The sequence below is a fragment of the Eumetopias jubatus genome, unplaced genomic scaffold, assembly GCF_037043125.1.
Source record: "Eumetopias jubatus isolate StellerSeaLion01/CBP00866 unplaced genomic scaffold, mEumJub1_p1.0 scaffold_5, whole genome shotgun sequence".
In the NCBI taxonomy this organism is placed as follows: domain Eukaryota; kingdom Metazoa; phylum Chordata; class Mammalia; order Carnivora; family Otariidae; genus Eumetopias; species Eumetopias jubatus.
Window position 1 is genome coordinate 38,570,276 of NW_028274811.1, and position 25,323 is coordinate 38,595,598.

At 43.7% G+C, this 25,323-nt stretch overlaps 1 protein-coding gene across 2 annotated transcripts in view; it reads left to right on the forward strand.

Annotated features, from left to right (window-relative positions):
* SH3RF2 (SH3 domain containing ring finger 2) overlaps positions 1-25,323 on the forward strand; it is a 114,662-nt gene that overhangs the window by 80,984 nt on the left and 8,355 nt on the right. For both annotated transcript variants that reach the window (XM_088023631.1, XM_028119088.2), the window contains exons 5-6: positions 19,776-19,867; positions 21,143-21,313. In XM_088023631.1, the coding sequence (XP_087879757.1) occupies positions 19,776-19,867; positions 21,143-21,313 (263 nt within the window). The remainder of the gene's footprint in view (positions 1-19,775; positions 19,868-21,142; positions 21,314-25,323) is intronic.

A 25,323-nucleotide genomic window follows, 5' to 3' on the forward strand; every position in this document is an offset into this window, starting at 1 on the left:
TACTCGCTCAAACGGCCTTCAGCCTCCTGAGTACCACAGGCGAGGCTCTCTGGGCGGGGATGGTGGTCTGCAGTGGCAGCCAATCAAAACTATTTAAATCTAACTTGACACAGGAGAAGAAGCTTCTCTCTTCTGCAGAATCAGAAAGGCAACAAGCATGCTATTCAGAAAGGGGCCAGAAGCACTGGCTTGGGAAATGTCAGAAGTCTTTTTCACTCATTGTACATCCCTGAGCCTGTCTTTAGAAAGGTCTTTGTAGCCACATGCTATCAATCCCATGAGAAGGAAAAATTGTTACACGACCAACCACATCAGAGGGCTTAGCCTCTGCACGGGGTGTTTTCCCAAGTGTCTCCTATGATAGCAATGCAGAAGAGAAAGGCAGACTTGCCACCAGAAAAAGCTATCAGTCTATGAGGTTTCCAGATCCTACACTTTCTAAGATCATAAATCCTTCATTTATTGAGGGGACTTACATACTCAAAGGGAACAAAGACAACTGCTTTGATAATGTGGTGGAGCAGTGCGCAATTATCTTTTTGCTCTTTTTAAAACTGTCCATTGAGGGGTGGCTGGGTGGCTCAGCTGGTTAAGCCTCTGACTCTTGATTTCAGCTCAGGTCATGATCTCAGGATCATAAAATTGAGCCCCATGTCTGGCTCTGTGCTCAGCGGGGAGTCTGCTTGAGATTCTCTCTCTCTCTCCCCCTCTCCTTCTGCCCCTCCCCCCACTCGCAAGCAAGCGTGCCCTCTCTCCCAAATAAATAAATAAATAAATATTTAAAAAATTTTCTAAAAAATGAAAATGTCCACCGTGGTTGCAGTGATATCCTTTGAGAAAGTTAAAAAATGTTAAGAGACAACAAACACATGGCAAGAAGTGAACTTTCTGAAGATGCCAAGTGAATTGGACATTGTCCATTGATTTCTGGGCTCACTAAATTCTTTAGAAGGGATTTTTAAAATTAATTCTCAGTCCTACTTCAGTTTGCCTCTCCAGCTATCTCCCCCAAAGTCAGACCCATAAAATTTGCCAAGTCCTTAGAGAAAAAGCCACCAAACCTCACCTAAACTAGATGAAGGAATTTAGGAGAGGGCAGGTTCAATAGCTTGCCCGGGGTTACTCCATGAAAGAGTAACAAAGTAGGGAGCCATACCTGGGAAAATCTGAATGCAGACCCAGAGTTCCTCACAATTATGCTATCTTGTCTCCTGACTGCTTTTGGTCTGCTACTCTCCCCATCCAGCTCTCCCTGTGGGTCCATTTTCCTTAGCTCAGGAAAGAACTGTAAGCCCTTCTCTCTTCACCATAGAAAGCCACTTTCTGAGAACTACATGTAGTCTATCAGAAGTGAGTGGAGTATTTCTAAATTTCTAAATATTCAGAGACTGCTCCTCTGTGGGATGCTCTTGTCTGGCAAATATGAGGGCAGGACCCTGGTGTAGGACAGACAAATTTCTTATACATACCGTCTGCACCATCCTGGTGAGCCCTGGGCTTTGTCACCAATCCTTAAGACCTAGCTTGGCACTTGGTCCTTAGTGGATGCATAACAAGCATCTTCTTTGAATAAGTGCCATGATAGGACCCCCAGCAAATTTAAGAGGAACTTTGCTTGTTTAATTTTTTATGGACTTTAATGAAGCCCAGTGAGAGGATTTAATTATAATTATTGCCATGCAGTTACTTCTCAAGACTAGGAGGGCAAGGGTTATAATTAAGGTTTGGGTATACACTGGCCTTTGAACAAGCCCTATTAGTATGCACCCCATCAGACTCTGCTTTGGTGCTAAAACCTGCCTGCAAGGCAGCAGTCTGCTAGGCTCAGGAAAGCATGAGGTAGAAAATGGAAGGGGGAGTGGTGGGGCCAGGGTCACTGTGCGCAACCAAAGGACCCAGCTTAGAGAAGAGGATTTTTGTCTTTGTGGTTTGAGGCATGGGTTGCATTTCCATCTTTGTCCCAAGAAGCCAATGCGGAGCATGGCTACAGAGGGATGCTAGACCTTACCCTTTTCTGGAATCCTTTGGGTGCATGAGATTAGCCCGATCCAGTGTCAGGAAAGAGACTCCTGAATTCCTGTCCCACACACAAGGTCAGTCTCCCATCACTGAGTCTTCCTCAAAGGGAATCTGGGCTATTGTGGGGGCCCTTGTGTCCTAGAAAATGAAAATTTCCTTCTTAAATCCATCCCAGTGAGATAGGCCTGTCGCCATCCTCTTCTCATAAATCTGTCCTGTATGTCTCCCATCTCATCATAGTTACAACGGTGAGGGTTTACTGGGTACTTCGTATCAGCCAGACATTGTGCAAAGTACTTTGCATGCATGTTCTGACTGAATTCTCACAAGAATTCTAGGAGGTCGCTATGACTGTCTACTACCCCCTTTTAGAGATGAGGAAACTATGACTCAGAATATTTAAATCTAAGCTTCACACAGCCAGTAGGTCACAGTGCCAGAATTCAAACTCACTTCAGACAGCCCGCAAGTTCATCCTCTTAGCCATGGCCGCCTAGAGTTTCATGGAATTACAGAAATCCACACAGTCCGTGACTGTTCCGTAGGGCTGTTCTTGACTGAAAGAGTGGGACTCTGGAGACTCTAAGGCCTTGAACTGACATTATGGGGATCCCTGTTGCCTGAATTTCCAAGCGTCTATGCAGATATTCCAAGCATCATCTTTTCTCCCAAAAGAAGCCATCGGGAAAATGAACTAGCCAGGAATGTATCTTCAGCAAACAAGATTAGTGAAAAACATTTTACATCTGGTAAACAGCTGTTGGCAACCCTTTAGAATAGTATTATAACCATTAAAGAAATTTGGAATCTTCCCACTGGTAGCCCAGTCAGTTAAGCATCTGACTCTTGGTTTCAGCTCAGGTCATCATCTCAGGGTTCTGCCCACATTGGGCTCCGAGCTCAGCACAGAGTCTGCTTGAGATTTTCTCTCTCTCTCTCCCTCTGTCCCTCCATCCTTGCATTCTCTCTCTCTCTCTCTCTCTCAATCATAAATAAATAAATAAATAAATAAATAAATGTTTTTTTTTTTAACTCTTCCCACAAAGAAAACTCAGATCCTGACAGGTTTATAGGTGAATTCTTTCACCCTTTGCAAGCTCTTCTAAAGAAAGAAGGAAAAGAAGACATCCCCCAACTCATTTCATGAGCTAATATATCCTTAATATCAAAACCAGAAAACAATGTAAGAAAGGAAAATCTGAACTCTACCTCACTCTTAAACATAGATGCAACACCCTCAAGTGTGTAGTAGCAAACCGAACCCAGGAACATATGAAAATAGGATACATCATGATTAATGTAGGTTTTTCTTAAGATTGAAAGGTTGATTTAACCGTCCAAAATTAACTGATGTAATTTATCACATTAACAGATTAAATGGGAAAAACCATGTGACCTTTTCTATACCTATAGAAAAAAATGTTTGAAAAAATTCTATATCCATTCTTTTTATTTTTTTTAATTTTTTTGTTGTTATGTTAATCACCATATATTACATCCTTAGTTTTTGATGTAGTGTTCCATGATTCATTGTTTGTGCATAACACCCAGTGCTCCATGCAGAATGTGCCCTCTTTAATACCCATCACCAGGCTAACCCATCCCCCCACCCTCCTCCCCTCTAGAACCCTCAGTTTGTTTTTCAGAGTCCATCGTCTCTCATGGTTCGTCTCCCCGTCCGACTTACTCCCCTTCATTCTTCCCCTCCTGCTATTTTCTTCTTTTTCTTTTTTCTTAACATATGTTCATTATTTGTTTCAGAGGTACAGATCTGTGATTCAACAGTCTTGCACAATTCACAGTGCTCACCATAGCACATACCTCCCCATTGTCTATCACCCAGCCACCCCATCCCTCCCACCCCCCACCACTCCAGCAACACTCAGTTTGTTTCCTGAGATTAAGAATTCCTCATATCAGTGAGGTCATATGATACATGTCTTTCTCTGATTGACTTATTTCACTCAGCATAACACCCTCCAGTTCCATCCACGTTGTTGCAAATGGCAAGATCTCATTCCTTTTGATGGCTGCATAATATTCCATTGTGTATATATACCACTTCTTCTTTACCCATTCATGTGTCGATGGACATCTTGGCTCTTTCCACAGTTTGGCTATTGTGGACATTGCTGCTATAAACATTGGGGTGCACGTACCCCTTCGGATCCCTACATTTGTATCTTTGTGGTAAATACCCAGCAAGTGCAATTGCTGGATCGTATGGTAGCTCTATTTTCAACTGTTTGAGGAAACTCCATACTGTTTTCCAGAGTGGTTGCACCAGCTTGCATTCCTACCAACAGTGTAGGAGGGTTCCCCTTTCTCCGCATCACTGCCAACATCTGTCGTTTCCTGACTTGTTAATTTTAGCCATTCTGACTGGTGTGAGGTGGTATCTAATTGAGCTTTTGATTTGGATTTCCCTGATGCCAAGCGATGTTGAGCCATCTGGATGTCTTCTTTGGAAAAATGTCTGTTCATGTCTTCTGCCCATTTCTTGATTGGATTATTTGTTCTTTGGGTGTTGAGTTTGATAAGTTCTTTATAGATTTTGGATACCAGCCCTTTATCTGTTATGTCATTTGCAACTATTTTCTCCCATTCTGTCGGTTGTCTTTTGGTTTTGTGGACTGTTTCTTTTGCTATGCAAAAGCTTTTTATCTTGATGAAATCCCAATAGTTCATTTTTGCCCTTGCTTCCCTTGCCTTTGGCGATGTTTCTAGGAAGAAGTTGCTGCGGCTGAGGTCAAAGAGGCTGCTGCCTGTGTTCTCCTTTAGGATTTTGATGGACTCCTGTCTCACGTTTAGGTCTTTCAACCATTCTGAGTCTATTTTTGTGTGTGATGTAAGGAAATGGTCCAGTTTCATTCTTCTGCATGTGGCTGTCCAATTTTCCCAACACCATTCGTTGAAGAGACTGTCTTTTTGCCATTGGACATTCTTTCCTGCTTTGTCAAAGATAAGTTGACCATAGAGTTCAGGGTCCATTTCTGGGCTCTCGATTCTGTTCCATTGATCTATGTGTCTGTTTTTGTGCCAGTACCATACTGTCTTGATGATGACAGCTTTGTAATAGAGCTGGAAGTCCAGAATTGTGATGCCGCCAGCTTTGCTTTTCTTTTTCAATATTCCTCTGGATATGCGGGGTCTCTTCTGGTTCCATACAAATTTTAGGATTATTTGTTCCATTTCTTTGAAAAAAGTGGATGGTATTTTGAGGGGGATTGCATTGAATGTGTAGATTGCTCTAGGTAGCATTGACATCTTCACAATGAAAGACATCTTCTTCCAATCCAGGAACATGGAACATTTTTCCATTTCTTTGTGTCTTCTTCAATTTCTTCCATGAGTATTTTATAGTTTTCTGAGTACAGATCCTTTGCCTCTTTGGTTAGATTTATTCCTAGGTATCTTATGGTTTTGGGTGCAGTTGTAAATGGGATCGACTCCTTGATTTGTCTCTCTTCTGTCTTGTTGTTGGTGTATAGGAATGCCACTGATTTCTGTGCATTGATTTTATATCCTGCTACTTTACTGAATTCCTGTATGAGTTCTAGCAGTTTTGGGGTGGAGTCTTTTGGGTTTTACACATACAGTATCATATCATCTGCAAAGAGTGAGAGTTTGACTTCCTCTTTGCCGATTTGGATGCCTTTGATTTCTTTTTGTTCTCTGACTGCTGTGGCTAGGACTTCTAATACTATGTTGAATAGCAGTGGTGAGAGTGGACATCCCTGCCGCATTCCTGACCTTAGGGGAAAGCTCTCAGCTTTTCCCCATTGAGAATGATATTCACTGTAGGTTTTTCATAGATGGCTTTTATGATATTGAGGTATGTACCCTCTATCCCTATACTCTGAAGAGTTTTGATCAAGAAAGGATGCTGTACTTTGTCAAATGCTTTTTCTGCACCTATTGAGAGGATCATATGATTCTTGTTCTTTCTTTTGTTAATGTATTGTATCACGTTGATTGATTTGCGGATGTTGAACCAACCTTGCAGCCCAGGGATAAATCCCACTTGGTCGTGGTGAATAATCCTTTTAATATACTGTTGGATCCTATTGGCTAGTATTTTGGTGAGAATTTTTGCAACCATGTTCATCAAGGATATTCGTCTGTAATTCTCCTTTTTGATGGGGTCTTTGTCTGGTTTTGGGATCAAGGTAATGCTGGCCTCATAAAATGAGTTTGGAAGTTTTCCTTCCATTTCTATTTTTTGGAACAGTTTCAGGACAATAGGTATTAATTCTTCTTTAAATGTCTGATAGAATTCCCCTGGGAAGCCATCTGGCCCTGGGCTTTTGTTTGTTGGGAGATTTTGAATGACTGCTTCAATTTCCTTAGTGGTCATAGGTCTGTTCAGGTTTTCTATTTCTTCCTGGTTCAATTTTGGTAGTTGATACATCTCTAGGAATGCACCCATTTCTTCCAGGTTATCTAATTTGCTGGCATAGAGTTGCTCATAATATGTTCTTAGAATTGTTTGTATTTCTTTGGTGTTGGTTGTGATCTCTCCTCTTTCATTCATGATTTTGTTGATTTGGGTCATTTCTTTTTTCTTCTTGATAAGTCTGGCCAGGGGTTTATCAATCTTGTTAATTCTTTCAAAGAACCAGCTCCTAGTTTTGTTGATCTGTTCTACTGTTCTTTTGGTTTCTAGTTCATTGATTTCTGCTCTGATCTTTATTATTTCTCTTCTCCTGCTGGGTTTAGGCTTTATTTGCTGTTCTTTCTCCAGCTCCTTTAGGTGTAGGGTTAGGTTGTATATTTTGAGACCTTTCCTGTTTCTTGAGAAAGGCTTGTATTGCTATATACTTTCCTCTCAGGACCGCCTTTGCTGTATCCCAAAGATTTTGAACAGTTGTGTTTTCATTTTCATTGGTTTCCATGACTTTTTTAAAATTCTTCTTTAATTTCCTGGTTGACCCATTCATTCTTTAGTAGGATGCTCTTTAGCCTCCATGTATGTGAGTTCTTTCCGACTTTCCTCTTGTGGTTGAGTTCTAGTTTCAAAGTATTGTGGTCTGAAAATATGCAGGGAATGATCCCAATCTTTTGGTACCGGTTGAGACCTGATTTGTGACCTAGGATGTGATCAATTCTGGAGAATGTTCCATGGGCACTAGAGAAGAATGTGTATTCCATTGCTTTGGGATGGAATGTTCTGAATATGTCTGTGAAGTCCATTTGGTCCAGTGTGTCATTTAAAGTCTTTATTTCCTTGTTGATCTTTTGCTTAGATGATCTGTCCATTTCAGTCAGGGGGGTGTTAAAGTCCCCCATATTATTGTATTGTTGTCAATGTGTTTCTTCGCTTTTGTTATTAATTGCCTTATATAATTGGCTGCTTCCATGTTAGGGGCATAGATATTTATAATTGTTAGATCTTCTTGTTGGATAGACCCTTTAAGTAGGATAGAGTGTCCTTCCTCATCTCTTGTTATAGTCTTTGGTTTAAAATCTAGTTTGTCTGATATAAGGATTGCCACCCCAGCTTTCTTTTGGTGTCCATTAGCATGGTAAATGCTTTTCCACCCCCTCACTTTCAATCTGGGGGTGTCTCTGGGTCTAAAATGAGTCTCTTGCAGACAGCATATGGATGGGTCTTGTTTTTTAATCCAGTCTGATAGCCTGTGTCTTTTGATTGGGGCATTTAGCCCATTTACATTCAGGGTAACTATTGAAAGGTATGAATTTAGTGCCATTGTATATTGCCTGTAAGGTGACTCTTACTGTATATTGTCTGTGTTCCTTTCTGATCTATGCTGCTTTTAGGCTCTCTCTTTGCTTAGAGGACCCCTTTCAATATTTCTTGGAGGGCTGGTTTCATGTTTGCAAATTCCTTTAGTTTTCGTTTGTCCTGGAAGCTTTTGATCTCTCCTTCAATTTTCAATGACAGCCTAGCTGGATATAGTATTCTTGGCTGCATATTTTTCTCGTTTAGTGCTCTGAAGATATCTTGCCAGTCCTTTCTGGCCTGCCAGGTCTCTGTGGATAGGTCTGTTGCCAATCTAATATTTCTGCCATTGTAGGTTACATATCTCTTCTCCCGAGCTGCTTTCAGGATTTTCTCTTTGTCTCTGAGACTCGTAAGTTTTACCATTAGATGTCGGGGTGTTGACCTATTATTATTGATTTTGAGAGGGGTTCTCTGTGCCTCCTGGATTTTGATGCCTTTTTCCTTCCTCACATTAGGGAAGTTCCCTGCTATTATTTGCTCCAATATACCTTCTGCCCCTCTCTCTCTTTCTTCTTCTTCTGGGATCCCAATTATTCTAATGTTGTTTCATCTTATCTTATCACTTATCCCTCGAATTCTGCCCTCGTGATCCTGTAGTTGTTTATCTCTCTTTTTCTCAGCCTCTTTATTTTCCATCATTTGGTCTTCTATATCGCTGATTCTCTCTTCTGCCTCATTTATCCTAGCAGTTAGTGCCCCATTTTTGATTGCACCTCATCAATAGCCTTTTTGATTTCGACTTGGTTAGATTTTAGTTCTTTTATTTCTCCAGAAAGGGTTTCTCTAATAACTTCCACGCTTTTTTCAAGCCCAGCTGTATCTTTAAAGTCATGAGTCTGAACTCTAGGTCCGACATCGTACTAATGTCCGTATTGAGTAGGTCCCTGGCTGACGGTACTACCTCTTGTTCTTTTTGCTGAGGTGATATTTTTCGTCTTGTCATTTTGTCCAGAGGAGAATAGATGAATGAGAGAACAAAATGCTAACAGGTTGACAACGTCCCCAGCAAATATACTGTATACAAATCAGAAAAGACGAAACCAGGGGAAAAGAAAGGGAAAGAAAGAAAAAAGAAAGAGAAGAAAAAAAGATAAAAACAAAAACAGAACAATACAAAAAAAAGCAGAATATGATCAAATATGATCAGGCTAGTGCATAGATCAGTGCCACACACTAGATTTTGGGCGTATTTTGGTCTGTTAGAAAAAAGTGCCTCCTAAAATTTTAAAGGAAGAAAGACATATATGTACAAAATAAGGGTTGATACAATGAAGGGATGGAAGATGACTGTAAAGATGAAAATTATAAAAGATTTTATAAAAGGAATTGATAAGAAGTTGTTTGAAAAAAGAAAGAAGAAGATTAAAAAAAAAAGGGAGAGAATGTGATCAGGCAGGAGACTAGAACAAAGCCATACACTAGTGATTTAGGGTATATTTTGATCTGTTAGAAGAAACTGTATCTCAAAATTTTAAAGAGAGAACAACTTATATATATATGCCAAAAATAAGGGTAACTACTATGAAGGGATAACATATGACTCTAAAAATGAAAAATAAAAAATGTTTTTTTTAAAAAAGGGATTGATAAGATGTTGGTTGAAAAAGGGAAAAAGAAAAATTAAAAAAATGTTAAAAAAATTAACTTTGATGAACTAATGAATCATGGTAAAAACAGCCATGAATTCTATGTGCAGTATTCCCCTAGCGCTGGAGTTCTCCCGTTCTCCTTGATCGATAAACTTGGTCTTGGCTTGCTGGCTGTTCGTGCTGATCTTCTGGGGGAGAGGCCTGTTGCCATGGTTCCCAAATGTCTTTGCTGGAGGCGGAATTGCCCCGCCCTTGTCGGTCCGGGCTAAGCAAGCTGCTCGGGTTTGCTCTCAGGAGCTTTTGTTCCCTGCAAGCTTTCGGTACAGCTTTGGAGGACCAGAGTGAAAATGGTGGCCTCCCAATCTCCACCCAGAGGAGCTGAGAACTCAGGGTCCCGGTCCTCAGTGTACCCCCAGAGAAAAGCAGTCACTCCCGTCTCCCCGGTCTCCGGCCGCACTCCGTGCTCACCCGGCCCGTGACCAAGCGTTTCTGTCTCTGGCACCCAACCCCGTGTGGAGTCTCCAGACCCAGCAGATCCCTGCGGTGCGCTCCCGCGCCGCTCCTCCTGGGGGTGGGAGGGGAGTCTCCTCGGCTCTGCCGCTTGTTGGGTCCCTGCTGGAGGAGCAGTGGCCCAACTGGGCCACGGATCACAGTTTATGGCAACCCCGAGCTGAGAGCCCACTCCTCAGCTCCATCTCTGTAGCCGGCTTCCCCGCTCCGATACCTGGGAGCTCTGCCGCACTCAGGCTCCCCCAGTCTTTCTGTGACCCCGAGGGTCCTGAGACCACACTGTCCCACGAGGGTTCCACCCCCCGCTTAGCCACTGGAGCGACGTCCCTCAGCAGAGCCGACTTCTCAAAGGTCCGATTTTGTGCTCCGCGGCTCTATCACTTGCCAGAAGCGGCTGACGGAGGCCCCCTCCCCCGCCGTCTATCCTCCCGAATATCGCCTGGGATTCACTTCTCCGCACGTCCTACCTTCCAGAAAGTGGTCATTTCTCTGTTCAGAGAGTTGTTGCTACTCTCCTCTTCGATCTCCTGTTGAGTTCGTAGGTGTTCAGAATGGTTTGATCCCTAGTCAGCTGAATTCCTGAGACCAGACGAAATCCAGGTCTCCTACTCCATCGCCATCTTGCTCCGCCCCTCTGTATCCATTCCTTATACATGTATTTTTAAAATCTTAGCAAACTAGGAATAAATGGGAACTTCCTTAACTTGAGAAATGTAATTTATAAAAACCTACAGCAAACATTATACCCAATGGCTCACTGTTAAAGGCATCCCCCTTAAGCTTAGAAAAAGAACAGAATGAATGCCCAGTATGCTTCTGCTCAACACTGTCCCTCCCAGAGTACCTGGCCAGTATAGTAAGGCAAGAAAAAGAAGTAAAAGGTTAAGTATTTGAAAGGAAGAAATGTAGCTGTCATTATTTGTGGACAATACTGTCTATATAGAAAACTCGGAAGAATCTGAAAAAAATGTATTAGGAATAAATATGACTTTAGCAACAGTCCTGGTTACAAATCAATACAAAAAAGTTAATTACATTTCTGTACTCTAAAAGGAAAACAAATAGAAAATATTTTCTTAAAAAGATATCACTTACATGGGTGCTTGGGTGGCTCAGTCAGTTAAGCATCCGACTGTTGATCTGCTCAGGTCATGATCTCAGGGTGGTGGGATCGAGCCCTTTGTCGGGCTCCCTGCTCAGCGAGGAGTCTACTTGTCCCTCCCTCCCTGCTCTTCCCTCTCTCTCTCTCTCTCTCTATCTCTCAAATAAATAGCATCTTAAAAAAAAAGATACCATTTATAACAGCAACTAAATTGTTTAAATCTCTAGGAATAAATCCAACAAAAGAGATGCAAGCCCTTTTTGGAAACAATTTATAATATTTTATTGAAGGACCTTAGACCTAAAATAAATGAAGAATTTTGCCATACTTTTGAATAGGAAGATTCAGTAATCTTAAAGACGATTCCCCTTAGATTTATCTATAAATTCAAATCCCAGTAGGTTGTTTGTTTGGAACTCAAAAGGTGATTCTAAAATGCTAATGGAAGAAAAGACAATAACCAAGATGGTTCCACAGAAGAAGATGGAATCTGATTGGGGTGAGGACCTACCCTATCAGATACCAAATTTTATTTCAAAGCTGTAGTAATTAAGATGGCATAGATTTAACATAGGCATTCTATTAAACCAATGGAACATACTGGAGAGCCCAGAAAAAGATATAGCATGGAGACTTGATTTATGGCAGAGCAGGCTTTGCACATCAGAAGGGAAGGATGAACTATGGCATTGGGCTAATTGGATATCCTTGTGGAAAAAGATGAAATTGGATCCCTCCCTTGTCAAAAATCAATTCCGGGTGGATTAAAGACTTAAATGTGAAAAGCAAAACTATAAAACTTTTAGAAGACTATAGAGAAGTACATCTTTATGACCTTGGGATAAAAAAAAATCATATTCAAGATTTTTTAAAGTATAAACCACAAGGGAATATATTGTAAATTTGACTGTATTAAAAATAAAAACTTCAGTTTATCAAAAGACACCACAGAGTAAAAATACAAGTTATAAAGAATTCATCTCCAAAATATTAGAACTCCAAACTTAAGAAAATAATAAATAACCTGAGGAGAAAAAATAGACAAAGGACACGAACAGGCATTTCATACAAGACACAAGAATGGCCCATACACGTTTGAAAAGAAACTCAAGCTCATTAGTACTCAGAGAAATTAATTTGAAACCACAACGAGATATCATTTCACACCCACCATAGACAGGTATTAAAAGCAGGGCATTTTCACACGCTGGCGAGATTGTGGGATAACAGGAATTGCCATTTGCTGCTGGTGGAAGTGTAAATTGTTACAGCCACACTGGGAAACAATTTGTTATTACCTAATAAAACTGAGCAGGCTCATACCCTGTGGCCCATCAATTCTACTTGTGGGTATGTATCGTGGAGAAGCTCTTGCACGGGGGAGGGGGACACACAGGGGACATATACAAGAATGTTCATAGCAACATCGTTCATAACAGCCCCAAATTGAAAATCACCCAAATTACATATAAATGATAGGATGGCTAAATGGTGGTATATGCATGCAGTGAAATACGCACTGGCAGTGAAAATCCACCACAAAAACGTAGTATTGAGCCAAAGATGCAACGCACAGAAGAATATGCTCAACGTGAATCCCATTCATACCATGTTCAAAAACAGGCAAATTTAAACAACATGTTGTTTAGGGATGTATGCCACAGTGGTAAAATTACATAGAAAAGCACTGGAATGATGAACACCAATTTCAGCACTGTAGTTATAGGAAGGGGGGCAGGGATCTGATTATGGAGGAATATACAGGAGGCCTGTCAGTACAGTATTCAATTTCTATTTTTATTGTTTCTTACATTGGATGGTATGTATACGGGTGTTAGTTTTATTATTCTTCTTTCAGTGATACATAAAATTATATACACTTATTTGTATGCATAATATATTTATCATTTAAAATTTCCATAACAAAGGAAAATAGCAGAGCAGAGATGGGGGCTGGTGGGTCTGCAAAGGTCAGGGGAGGCAGAAAGTGAGCGTGACCTGCTCAGGTAGCTGAGAAAAGACCCAAGGCTGAAGGAGGTGAAGAAGTGAGGGGGAGCGGGGAGCGTAGGAAGGTGAAGCAGAAGCCAGATCACAGGGAATATTCGAGGCTTTGATGACTACCTAGGAGACATAAACTTAGTAGTCTTCACAGATACTTTGCTGACCTATCTGTGTACTTTAGAAGATTTTTTTTTTTTTTTTGAGGTAGACCTAAAGGGACCTGCTGCCAACTCACAAATGAGTTCTCTTTCTCAGACAGCATTTTTACTCACAGGACAAATAAACAGCACTGGGTGCCCACTCCTTGCTCATCAGGCTGAGCTGGCTCTGACAGAGACTGAGATAGAAAGAAAGGAGAGCAGGCTGGCAGAAGGAGCCCTGACTCTCTTGGGACCTTGGTTCTGCCAGAGAAGGAAGAAGAAAAACAAAAAATAACACTATTTTACCAGCCTTCAGATCTGTTCCACATTACATGGGGCACTGGACAGGAATGGTAGTTATCACGAATGTAACATATCCATGAGCACAGAAACAGAACGCTGAATTTGGCAGGATGGTTTTTTTCTAGGGCGCACAAACCTGCCTCATATATAGGACCCCTTTAGCCATATTGAAATATAGAAATGGTAAGTGTTGGGGCACCTGGGTGGCGCAATTGGTGAAGCGTCCAACTCTTGATTTCGGCTCAGGTCATGATCTCAGGGTCATGAGATTGAGCCCCACATTGGGCTCCATGCTCAGTTCAGAGTCTGCTTGAGATTTTCTCTCCCTCCTGCTTATGGTCTGTCTCTGTCTCTCTATCTCTAAAATAAATAGATCTTAAAAAAAAAAAGGAAATAGTGTTAACCTTGGTGTCCTACAGAAAGGGCTCTGGGGTTCTCACTTCCATTGTCCACCTGACCACCCATTTGCCGGCCATCTCCACAAAATCATGTAAACTTCTTATCTGCGTTTCATCATTGGTAAAAATGGGGAGAATGACCATGAATATGGTATAGAAGTTAGCACTGGAATTACAGGGTACAATCACAAACCCTCTTGGAGCTCAAACAAGCCTCTCCTGGCAGCACCCCGAGCACCTCGAACTTCCCCCACCTCAGCACACCTCATGCTCATATAATTATGGATTTAGCTGCCTTGTTCGCTGCATTAACCCCAGTGCTAGGACCAGATAAGGTCCACACACTACAATTGCTGAGTGCGGCTCTTAAGACTCTTTTAATCTGTACAAGGGAATGAGTTTTTAACTTTATAAAGTTGGACAGTTGACTCCAAATTATCCGTAGTGGTGGGTACAGACACTATCACCTAATACCTAATTTTCTGTCTCTAAAATGCAGCCCTTCTCCTAACCCTCAGTGAACAGTGTATGTTCGAGGCCCTTGTTAGCTCCTGGGTATACGGGGATGCAGAAGCACAATGGGCTCCAGAGTAGTTCACGCTCCTTGAGGAAGACAGTCGCCCCGTGCCCACTAAGTTACCGAAAGCTATGAGCCCTGCGGGAAATAGCTGAGCGCCACGGTATGGGTGGGAGGGGGACAGCAAACTGAGCTTTTGGAGAGTTGGGGACATTCTCCTCTGGAGGAATAGGGCTGCTTCTTCCCATCCCCCACCACACACCTGGGTCCTGCTCTCAGTTCAGACGGTGCAGGGCTGTTGCATAAAAAAAACGTAGATGCTCCACCCACCCCATCCCCACCCCGTGCAGCAGCTCTTCTCTTTCCAGATGGAAGTAAGTAGCATTTATGGAGCTCTGATAATGTGCTCAATAACTTACATGGATTACTTTCGTTAATCCTCATAACAGCTCTGAGACAACTACCATTACTTCCCCCATTTCACAGATGAGGACATGGAGGACCCACAGAATTGAGTCACTTGCCCCAATCACAAACCCTGGCAAGTGCTAGACCCACATGCCTGAATACTAAGCTAGACCTCCCCTCCAGACTCCCGAGTCGGAGCCACATTCTGCACACCGTGTGTGGCCGCTGGGGAAGGCACTGGGGCCCTCAGAATGTTGCAGCAACTCTGTGCCAGACTCCGTGCCTGCTTCCTCAGCCTCATTTAACACCTCAAGACCAGGAAATGCCCAGAAGCCACACAGCTGTGGATTCTTCTGCTACTGATAAAGCTTCTTTTAAATAAGTCATTTCTTTCCAAAAAGAGGAAAAAATGTTTTTAGACTGTAGCAGAAATATCCACCCCGTGCTCAAATACGCACCCTCTGGTCTGACCCCGCTCAAGCCCCCAAACACTATGCCAGGAAGCACCAGTTGCTGGAAGACCTCCCATCCGGCCACACGTCCCTTGTGGCATAGGGACCTGAGGTCACTACTGATCCCGCCACCAGAGGCCCATTCACTCAGTCTTGTGACAGGAACACACTTGCCTCCTCGGAAGCTGGCCATCGACCTGGTTGTCCCAATTTACCGGGTGGGACATTCATTTCTGTCTTGTTCTGTCTGTCCTCCTTCCCAGCCAGTTTCTCTCTCCTCTGTCTTTATCTTGCACTCTTTTCCTATCACTTCATTTGTTCGTTTGTTCATTCGTTCATTCATTTGTTCATTCATTCGTTCCTTTTTCTTTGGGCCTTATTTATTGAGATTGTATCCGATCCATCGGTTTCCATTCTTGATTTCTCTCCTACTCAGGTAGCCCTCTGCCATAATGATCACTGGCCGCCATCAACAAGCTGAACCGTCCCTATCCCCTCCTCTGACCAGCCCCAGGGCTTGGGCTGCGTCAAGCTCAGGCTACTTGGATTTTCCTGCCAACTAGATAATATATTCATATCTTTTTAAAGATTTTTATTTATTTGAGAGAGAGAGAGAAAAAATGGGCAGGGAGGAGGGGCAGAGAGAGAGAGAGAGAGAGAGAGAGGCAGACTCCCTGCTGAGCAGGGAGCCCAATGCAGGGCTTGATCCCAGGAGCCTGAGATCATGACCTGAGCTGAAGGCAGACGCTTAACCGACTGAGCCACCCAGGCGCCCCTATATTCATATTTTTTATCAGTTTTATTGAGCTATAGTCACATACATTTAAGTTCAACCATTTTAAGGATACAGTTCAATGACTTTTGGCAAAGGTATAAAGGCATGTGATGACTACCAAAATCAAGATACAGAACAGTTCCATCACCCCAGAAAGTTTTCTTGTGCCCCTTTGCAATCAGTCAGTCCTCTCCCCTCACCCCTGACCATTGGCAAGCTCCGTTTTTCTGTTACTATATTTTGGGCATTTTTAAGAATGTCATATAAATGGCATCACAGAATATGTAGACTTATGGGGCGCCTGGGTGGCTCAGTCATTAAGTGTCTGCCTTCGGCTCAGGTCATGATCCCAGGGTCCTGGGATCGAGCCCCACGTCGGGCTCCCTGCTCAGCGGGAAGCCTGCTTCTCCCTCTCCCACTCCCCCTGCTTGTGTTCCCTCTCTCGCCGTGCCTCTCTCTGTCAAATAAATAAACAAAATCTTAAAAAAAAAAAGAATATGTAGTCTTATGTGTCCTGCTTCTTAAGATGGTGTTAAGATTTATCCACGCCATTGCATGTATTGCCAAGGAGTAGTCCACTGTGGTTGTAACACAGTTTGTTCATTTATTCACCAGTTGATTCGCATTTGGGTTATTTCCAGTTTGGGTCTAAAATGAATGAAGCCACTGAGAACATTCATGTATGAGTCCTTGTATGGACATATGTTTTCATTTTACTTTGATAACTGCTTGTGTGGTTATCCCAGTAGTGTGGTAAGTGTATATTTAACTTTATAACAAGTGGCCTACTTGTTTTCCAATGTGGTGGCACCATTTTACATTCGACTAGCAGTATATGAGTTACAGTTGCTCCACATTCTCACCAACACTTGATATGGTCAGTCTTTTTAATTCTAACCATTCTCATAGGTGTGTAGTGGTATCTCATGGTAGTTTTACCTCACATTTTCCTCATAATTGGTGATGTTGAGCATCTTTTCAAGTGCTTCTTGGCCACTTGATATATCTTTCATGGCATCTTTACCCATTTTTGACTGGGTTGTTTGCCATTTTCTGTATGGGTTGTAAGAGTTTTTCTGATATTTTTTCATCTGCCTTTTCTTCTTCCTTCCTTCCTCTATCCCTCTGGCTCTACTTCTTTCTCCCACTAGGTCCCCGTCCCAGTTCCTGAGAAACACACCCGTGCCCCCAGAGTTGTCCATGATCTCCCCTTCTCTCCCTCCTCCTTTGCCTCTTTCCTCCTTGTCCACACATGTTCTCCCTTCTCCTCCAGGACACCTCAAAACCTGAGAATCTGGCCTCACTTCCCATTCCATATCAGAAAGCACTCCATCACAAGCCTGCTGATCTTAGTCCTGCCTAGGTTTAATGTTCCAAAAAGGGGGAAGGACCCTCCTCTCCAGACGAACGAACACCTAGAGAAGTAAAAAGCCTAGTGTCAAGGAGGGATGGCTTTGCATTCTGGCATCTTCCTCCTCCCTAAATAATTAATAGTGTTTACAGATAGAAGGGCTTTTTACTCAAACACAACACTGGAAAGTCATGGGTATTAAGTGAAGTGCATCCTGCTTAATCAGTGGTCCAACCGTCTCCAAGAACATAAGATTAATTGTTCACATAACAAGGCTCTCCCCTTGGCACATCTCCCAAGCCCAGCAGGGATTTATCTTGCCCAGTCACAGGGAAGGAGCAGCCTAGCCCAAAGCTGGCAACTTGTCTTCTCTGTTTACGAGAACTGGTGTGACAATATTTGATTGCAAAGCTCAGAGAATTTTACGCAGTGTTAGTGCTAGATAGGTGACTATGGAATTTTTTTTTTAAGAGCTTACTTAGATATACTTCACCTGCCATACAGTTCACCCATTTTAAAGTATACAATTTAGTGGTTTTAATAACAACCATTACCACAACTTTACAACACTTCATCACCTCCAAAAGAAACCCTGTAACTCTTCAACTACCACTCCCATAACCCTTCTTATCCCTAACCCCTAATCTACTTTCTATCTCTACAGATTTGTCTATTCTGAACATTTTACATAAATGGAATTATATAATATGGTCTTTTGTATCTGGCTTCTTTCACTTAGCATAATGTTTTCAAGGTTTATCCATGTTCTAACATGTATCAGTACTTCATTCCTTTTATGGCTGAATAGTATTCCATTGTACAGATACACCACATCTTTTTTATCCATTCATCAGTTGATGGACATTTGGGTTACTTCTACCTTTTGGCTATTATGATCAATGCTGCTATAAACATTCATGTATAAGTTTTTATGTACTAGGAATGGACTTACTGGATCTAATGCTAATTCTGTTTAATCATTTGAGGAACCACCAGACTATTTTCCAAAGGAGTGACACCATACTACATTCCTTCCCACCAGCAACTGTATGAGAGTTTCAGTTTCTCTATGTTCTCCCCAACCCTTGTTATTATCTGACTAGAATTGTTCTCTGATCCTATAACTATATCCTCGAACTGTAAAACATACATACATAGCACACATATCTTCAGACAATCGTCAGCAAAGAACACACACAAAACTACCAAGTCGTGCCTACCAGCACATACCTCTAGAACTCACACACATACACATAGAATCCCACACAAACATTTACAATCACAGGTTCTTTACAGACAGTCACACACGGTACACATGCATATCAACCCACAGACTCACATGTGTGAACGTAATCAGACATAAAACAGACCAATGCTCTTGCACAAGTGCGTACAATTGTGATGGGGTGTGCACAAACACAGAACCAAAGACACATGCACTCAATAACGCATTCCCTCTTGCCCAAACACACATACACAAACAAGAGTTGTACCCGAAAAGCATAGGCCTAAAAAAGCACACATATACAGTTACCCTCACTCATGGGGGGATAACTGAAGATAGATTGAATGTATTTACTCCGGGTGACATGGAGATGGTTGAGATTATATCAGTCCTTGGTCTACTGGGTAGGAAGACATATTCATTCATTTATTTGTTCTTTAAGCTACAAGTCCATACTGAGCACATAGAAAAGACAAGACCTCTGTGAGAGGTGCCAACAAGGAAATGAGCAAGGTCATAGGTCACACAGGCAGGGTGCCAGGAGAGTAGTTTCTGGGTGTGTCTAGCACTGTTGCTCCCTCTTTCATCCTGGCAAAGTGAACGCTATTCAGATACACCTTTCATAAATCACTGGATAAACTGGTGTGTCTGTGTGTGTGTTAATACTAGCACTAGTAAGAGTGTGGGCTCAGGACCTAGATTATGCTGGTTTAAAATTTGATTTCTTATGAATTAAATGATCCTTCCCTCAGTTTCTCTTCCCAAATTAGGGATGATAATAGTACCTTTAGTAAGGATTAAATTAGCTGTTACTTGTAAAGCACTTAAAAGTGCCCGGCCAGTGTAATGTTCTCATTAGCAGCCATCATATCATTTTCTGAGAGTACATTTCCATAGAGCGGGTGAGTGTGCTGGGAGGGGGGTGGGGAGAAGCCAGGGGGAAAGATCAAGGAGCCTGGCAGTGCCCCGCTGACTGGAAATTGGATGAGTCTTCATCTTCCACCATATCTGAGCAGTCATTTGGAATGCAGCCCTGGCATGCCACCCCAGCAGGCCATAAACCAGTCTAGCCCCACCCGCTCTGCCCACAGCCCCAAACCACAGCAAAGATGCACGATGGGCGGCACTGGGCATGGCTCTTGGTTTTCAGCTGTGTCAGGCCTTTTGGCAGCAGCTCTGCTGTGGGCCTGGCTTATGGCACTCACTGGTTCTGCTTGGCTGTCTTTTCTGTCTATGTAGGTCAGCACTTACCACCCTGTACCTGCCTCCCCAGGACATTCCACGGCCATCGTCAGTCTGTCTGGCTCCCAGAAACACCTCTCAGCAAACATGTGAGTAACAAGCTCAGCCCTCCATGTCCAGGTCCTGGCCAGAGGGGTCTTCATGGCCATCCCTCTGCCGCCAAGCATCACCACTCCCAAACCATCCCATCCAGAGAGACAAGAGCTCCCCTTCCTTTGTATCCTTCAACGGAAATAACGCTGAAAAACACAAACTGGCAAACTACATCAACCTAACTCATTATTCTACAACAGTAGAAAGAAACTGGAAGAGTATACACAAAAACACTGCTGGGAGGTTGGCTATTGAGCAATTTCTACTGACTTCCTTCAGATTCAAAATGTTGGGTCATAAATAGATACTGCTTTAGGATCAGCGGAAAATAAATATAGCATTTTAGAGGGGGAAATCCTTGTGGATGAGAACACACCCCCAGCTCCTTTGATAAAACCTCCCAGTGTCTCATAGTCCTTGGAGTCTAGAAGGACTTCTTGATGTCCATCCTGAGGCCATACACTGGTAACCTGAATCTGGCAAGCCAACGTGGGTTCTTTTTTTTTTTAACTCAGGCAGATATTCTCACTTTCACAGCCTCGCTAGTGTCTCCCCCCCTCCCCCACAACGCCTACCTGGATGTTATTTATCTGCCTGACTCCTGTGCGGACCGCAGAGTGAAAGTCACTGCTCTCCCCCAGGGACATCTTGCGATGCTACAAGCCCATTCCCCTCCAGCCCACCACGCAGCCAGGATCCACTGTGTGCTCACAGACTAAAGTCAACTCCTGCCTACATTCGCAGTGTCACGTCCCTGCCTACATTAAGCCACTCCTGGGGGTCAAACATGTCCTCTCAGGAGAGGGAGTGGATCAGAGAGGCTTGTGATCTCTCCTTTCCCTTAACTTGCTGGCTGCAACCATTTCCTTGGGTGATAGTCTGAGCAGTATGAAAAAGCACCCTGAGCAGTAGCCATCACTTCTAGGTTCGAGACCAGGCTCTGCCACTAATCCCTGGCCACCAACTCCTGTCTCTGTCCTAGGCCGCTCTCCCCACTGTCAAAATGCCAGGGTGGCCTAGCTTAGCGATTCCCAGTCCTGTGGCACTCTGTGGAGGACACAGGAGTCAGGGAGGGCAGGGGTGTGGGCCCTCCGCGGCTGCTTCACCGCCATGCTCCATCACTACTGCCTGCCTTCCGTCCCGAAAAAGTTTGTTATCACTGACCCAGGGGACAGGGGTCCCTGAGGTTCTGCTTCCCTTCGCCCTCTGCTGGTTCCATGGCCCTCTGCCAGGCACGCTCACCTTCTTCACCAGTTCCCTTGTCTCCGCAGGTTTGTAGCCCTGCACTCCTACTCAGCCCACGGACCGGACGAGCTGGACCTGCAGAAGGGAGAAGGCATCAGGGTCCTGGGCAAGTACCCGGATGGCTGGCTCAGGGGCGTCTCCTTGGTCACTGGGCGGGTCGGCATCTTCCCCAACAACTATGTCATCCCCATTTTCAGGTGCGTCCCCTCTGTTCTCAGGCAGCAGAGGTCGGGTCACCAAGGCCGGGGGCCATCTGTGGGTTGCATCGCTGAAGGACTTAGTGCTCCTTCAGAGCGTGGGCCAAGAAGTAGCCCTAGTAACCCCCTAACACTTTATTTTTTTTTAATAGTAACAAGTTATCTTTTTTATAGCTCTTCACATTTTACAAGCACTTTCTCATCTTTTACCTCATTGCCTGTGCCCAAGAGTCCTTCCCATAAGGTAGATAGTATTTTCCAGATGAGGAAAGTAATGTACAGAGTTAAGCAACCAGCTCAAGAACGGGGTTTCAGGTTTTCACTGTATAAACCCCCCAAATCCCATTCACATCCCGCCCCCTGACACTCCCATCTAGTCAAATAATGGGAACCTGCGACGATCAGAAGACCCTCAGAGCATCTTGGGAAACTTCCTAGGACACTAAGCCAGTAGGCAAGTTTCCGTGACTCAGACCACCACCTGTCCATCCACACCCCAGGCCGCAGGCAGGTTACCCTGGAGGTCCGTGTCCCTCACAGCCTTCCCAACCTTTTTCATTCTCTGGCACACCTGACACTTCCGCTTTGTCTGGCTGCTCGGACCACGACCACAGAGGCACACGGGTCCCAGCACCGCCCGTGGCTCCTCCTCTCTCCACCCCACGCCAGCCCAGGCACAGTGTGTCACAAGGCAGTGAGGCCAGCCCCACACACCAAACACTGGCTTTATGACATACCTCCGAGGAAAGGGATAACCCATTGTACTCTCTGGGGGTCAGACCTGGAGTCATATGTCCAGTTTGGGGGACCTTCATGTAGGTGGGGCCCGGTGTCCAGAGGAGAGCAACAAGGATGGTGAGGAGACAGAAAAGTACACCACAGGAGAAACTGTTAGAGAAACTAGGGTTAAGCTGCAGAAGACGAGGGCCAGAGGGACCATAACAGGCTGTGTAGACAGGAAATCTGTTTCCTGTGGGGGCAGCGAACCAGTGGATGCATCTTAGAAGGTTTTGGTTCAGTAAAAGGCTACACTTTCTAATGCATATATTTTTCCAGTAAGGTTGGCTGGTGAGGTGGTAGACCCCCTTTCTAGGAAGAGTGTGGGCAAACTCTGGGTTTCCATAGATCCAGGCTTACATGAAATGATTTCTTCACATGGCAGAAGGTTAGAGTAGAAGTTATTTCCTTCACTGGAAGGTTCTTGGAATTTGTTAAAAAGTTGAAAAATCTCCATACGCAAACTAAGTGTGTCTTTAACTGATGCTTTAGTTCATTTGTTCAACAAATATTTATTGAACACAAACTGTCAGGTACCTTTCTAGACACTTGGAGAAACACCATTGCACAAAATCTCTGCCCACTGGAGCTTACATTCTAGTGGGACAGACAGACAAATAAACAAGATATATAAGCAACATATATGGTGTGTTAACAGTAAAGGCTAAGAAGAAAAATCAGAAAAGCAGGATAGAATTTGTGGTGGGGGGTGGTGATTAAAATTTTAATATGTTGGTCAGGAATGGCCTTACTGAGAAGGAAGAAGGAAGGAAATGAGGCAGGTGTATTCCACACCACGGGAACAGCAAGTACAATTGCCCTGAAGTAGGAGTATGCCTGACCTGAAGGCCAATAGGACTGGATCAGAACAAGTGAGGGGGACAGTAGTAGTAGATGAGGTCTACTACGCAACAGATCATCTATAATTTCCTAAGGCATAATGAGGAATTTGGCTTTAACGCTATTGCAGGGTTTTGAGTATAAAAGTGACATGATCTAACTTACATTTTAACCAGAATCCCTGTAGTTGCTGGCTTGAGAGTAAACCATAGGAAGCACAGAGACTAATTAAAATGATATTATAATAATCTGGAGGAAAGGTGAGAGTGAAGTGAGCCAACGTGTCAGCCATGGAGGCAGGGAGAAGTGGTTAAATTCTGGGTATACTTTGAAGGTGGTCACAACAGGATTTTCTGACAAATGAAATATAGGGTGTGAAAGAATAGAGGAGTCAATGTGAGTCCTCGTCTTTTGCCCTGAGTAACTGGAAAATGGAGTTGCCTTTTATTGAGAGATTTGGGAAAACCAAGAGGAATGGGTTGAAGAGGTGGGCGGCGGGGGGGCAAAAGCTCAGCTGGCCACAGACTAAGTCTTGGATGCCTTTAGTAATCCCGGCAGAGACTCTGGCAAATGATTGAGTACACAAGCCCAGCATTTTAAGGAAGAAGGTCCGGGCTTGAGATGGTATTTAAAGCCCTAGGACTAGATGAAATCATCTCGGTAGGATCAGTTGCATTAGAGAGAATGACAGTGAGCCAGAAACTAAAATCTTCATGAAATGAGGGGACAGGCTGAAAGAGAAAATGGTAACAAGCTAGAGTGGCAGGTGGTAGAGTCTGATACTACCAGTCAATGCTGGGGAGGGTGGGAGAATGGTCTAGAGGTGCCAATGAAGAGCAAGAAGATGCCCACCCTAACTTATGACCGTTTCCTCCATGACAGGAATTCTCTAGGGACTATGTCTACTACTAGGGCATTTGCTTATGCATCAGGCCTTAGCCCAAAGTCCTGGTTATTCTACAAAGAAAAAAAAAAAAAAAAACCTTTAGAATAAGAGTAACCATGTAATTTGTCACCCAAACTAGGACACTTTTAAGAAAAAAAGAGACACACACTTTTAATACACCAGGAGAACAGGTGTAAACTGAGACTCTCCTAGGAAAAGCTGGACAAATGGTTACCCTAACTAGAATGCATGTAGGATTCCATTCCAGCGGATTTCAAGACTCTAGCTTCCCTTTCCTTCCATCTTGGCTTTTCTCCTAGGTACACCTATTGTGTCCTTAGGCAAGTCATGAGCATCTAGACTCACCCACTCCAGGATGGCACCATGTCAAACAGTGGATGGAGTGTCAGCCATAGGTTGCCATTGAATATGTCCCCCATCTCAAGTTCAGAGAATCCTGAACATGTGTATACAGAGGTGCCACTTATATGGATGGGTGTGTTTGCTTCTAGGGAACCAGAATTTCCAAGAAGAGCAAGTCCCTGTCAGAGTATATTCTCCAGAGGGCTGTTGGGTGACAGAGGGTCAGTGCTTCCTGTGTGTGAAGTTCTCTTGGTGGCCCCCTGATGCAAAGAAAGGTCCCATTGTCACTGATCTTAGACATGGGTGATATATGCCCAATTTTCCTACCTGGGAGCAGCTCACCCTTGTTCTTGACCACCCTTTCCACTGTGGGAGGTTTAGCTCCTTCTGCCTCTCAGGGCTGAATATTGTTGTCCTTTGTCCTACTTTTAGCAGGTTGTTTTAGGACTAGGGGGTTGGACTACATGTACAAGGCCACTTTTGGCTCTTTGGTTGTGTGTTTGTGTGAGGCTCTCCTCCCATCTTTGTTTTTCTGTTTGCAGTGATGCTTCTCATTGCCACCAGCCCCCTTGGTGTAGAGTACAGCCTTTTATAAAAGAGCCAGGGCTTGGAACACCTGGGTGGCTCAGTCAGTAGTTAAGCATCTGCCTTCGGCTCAGGTCCCAGGGTCCAGGGATGGAGCCCCACATTGAGCTCCTTGCTCATCGGGGAGCCTGCTTCTCCATCTGCCTGCCGCTCCCCCTGCTTTATGCTCTCTCTGAGAAATAAGTAAAATTAAAAAAAAAAAAAGAGCCAGGGCTCAAAACTTTGAGGTGCCCCCTGAGCATTTGCACATTTGCTTTTATTAGCATTATTCCCTAATAAACTGGGCCTGCCAGAGTTTTAGGACTAACTATAGAGAGACTAGAGCTGACCAGACTGGAAGGGTTTTCATTTAAGATTCAGCAAGTGAGCCTTTTAATTACCGAGGGAGGAAAAGGCTGCACCTGCTGCTGCTGGGAACAGTTTTGGAAATGTCTTTCCTATTGTCAGCCCATTTTACAGGATCCAACATCTTGAGGCCCCCATTCAAAAGACGGGCAGATGCAGCCCTTTGCCATGGAGGCCAGTGCTGGGGATTTCTCTCCACTGCTCAACCCTTGGC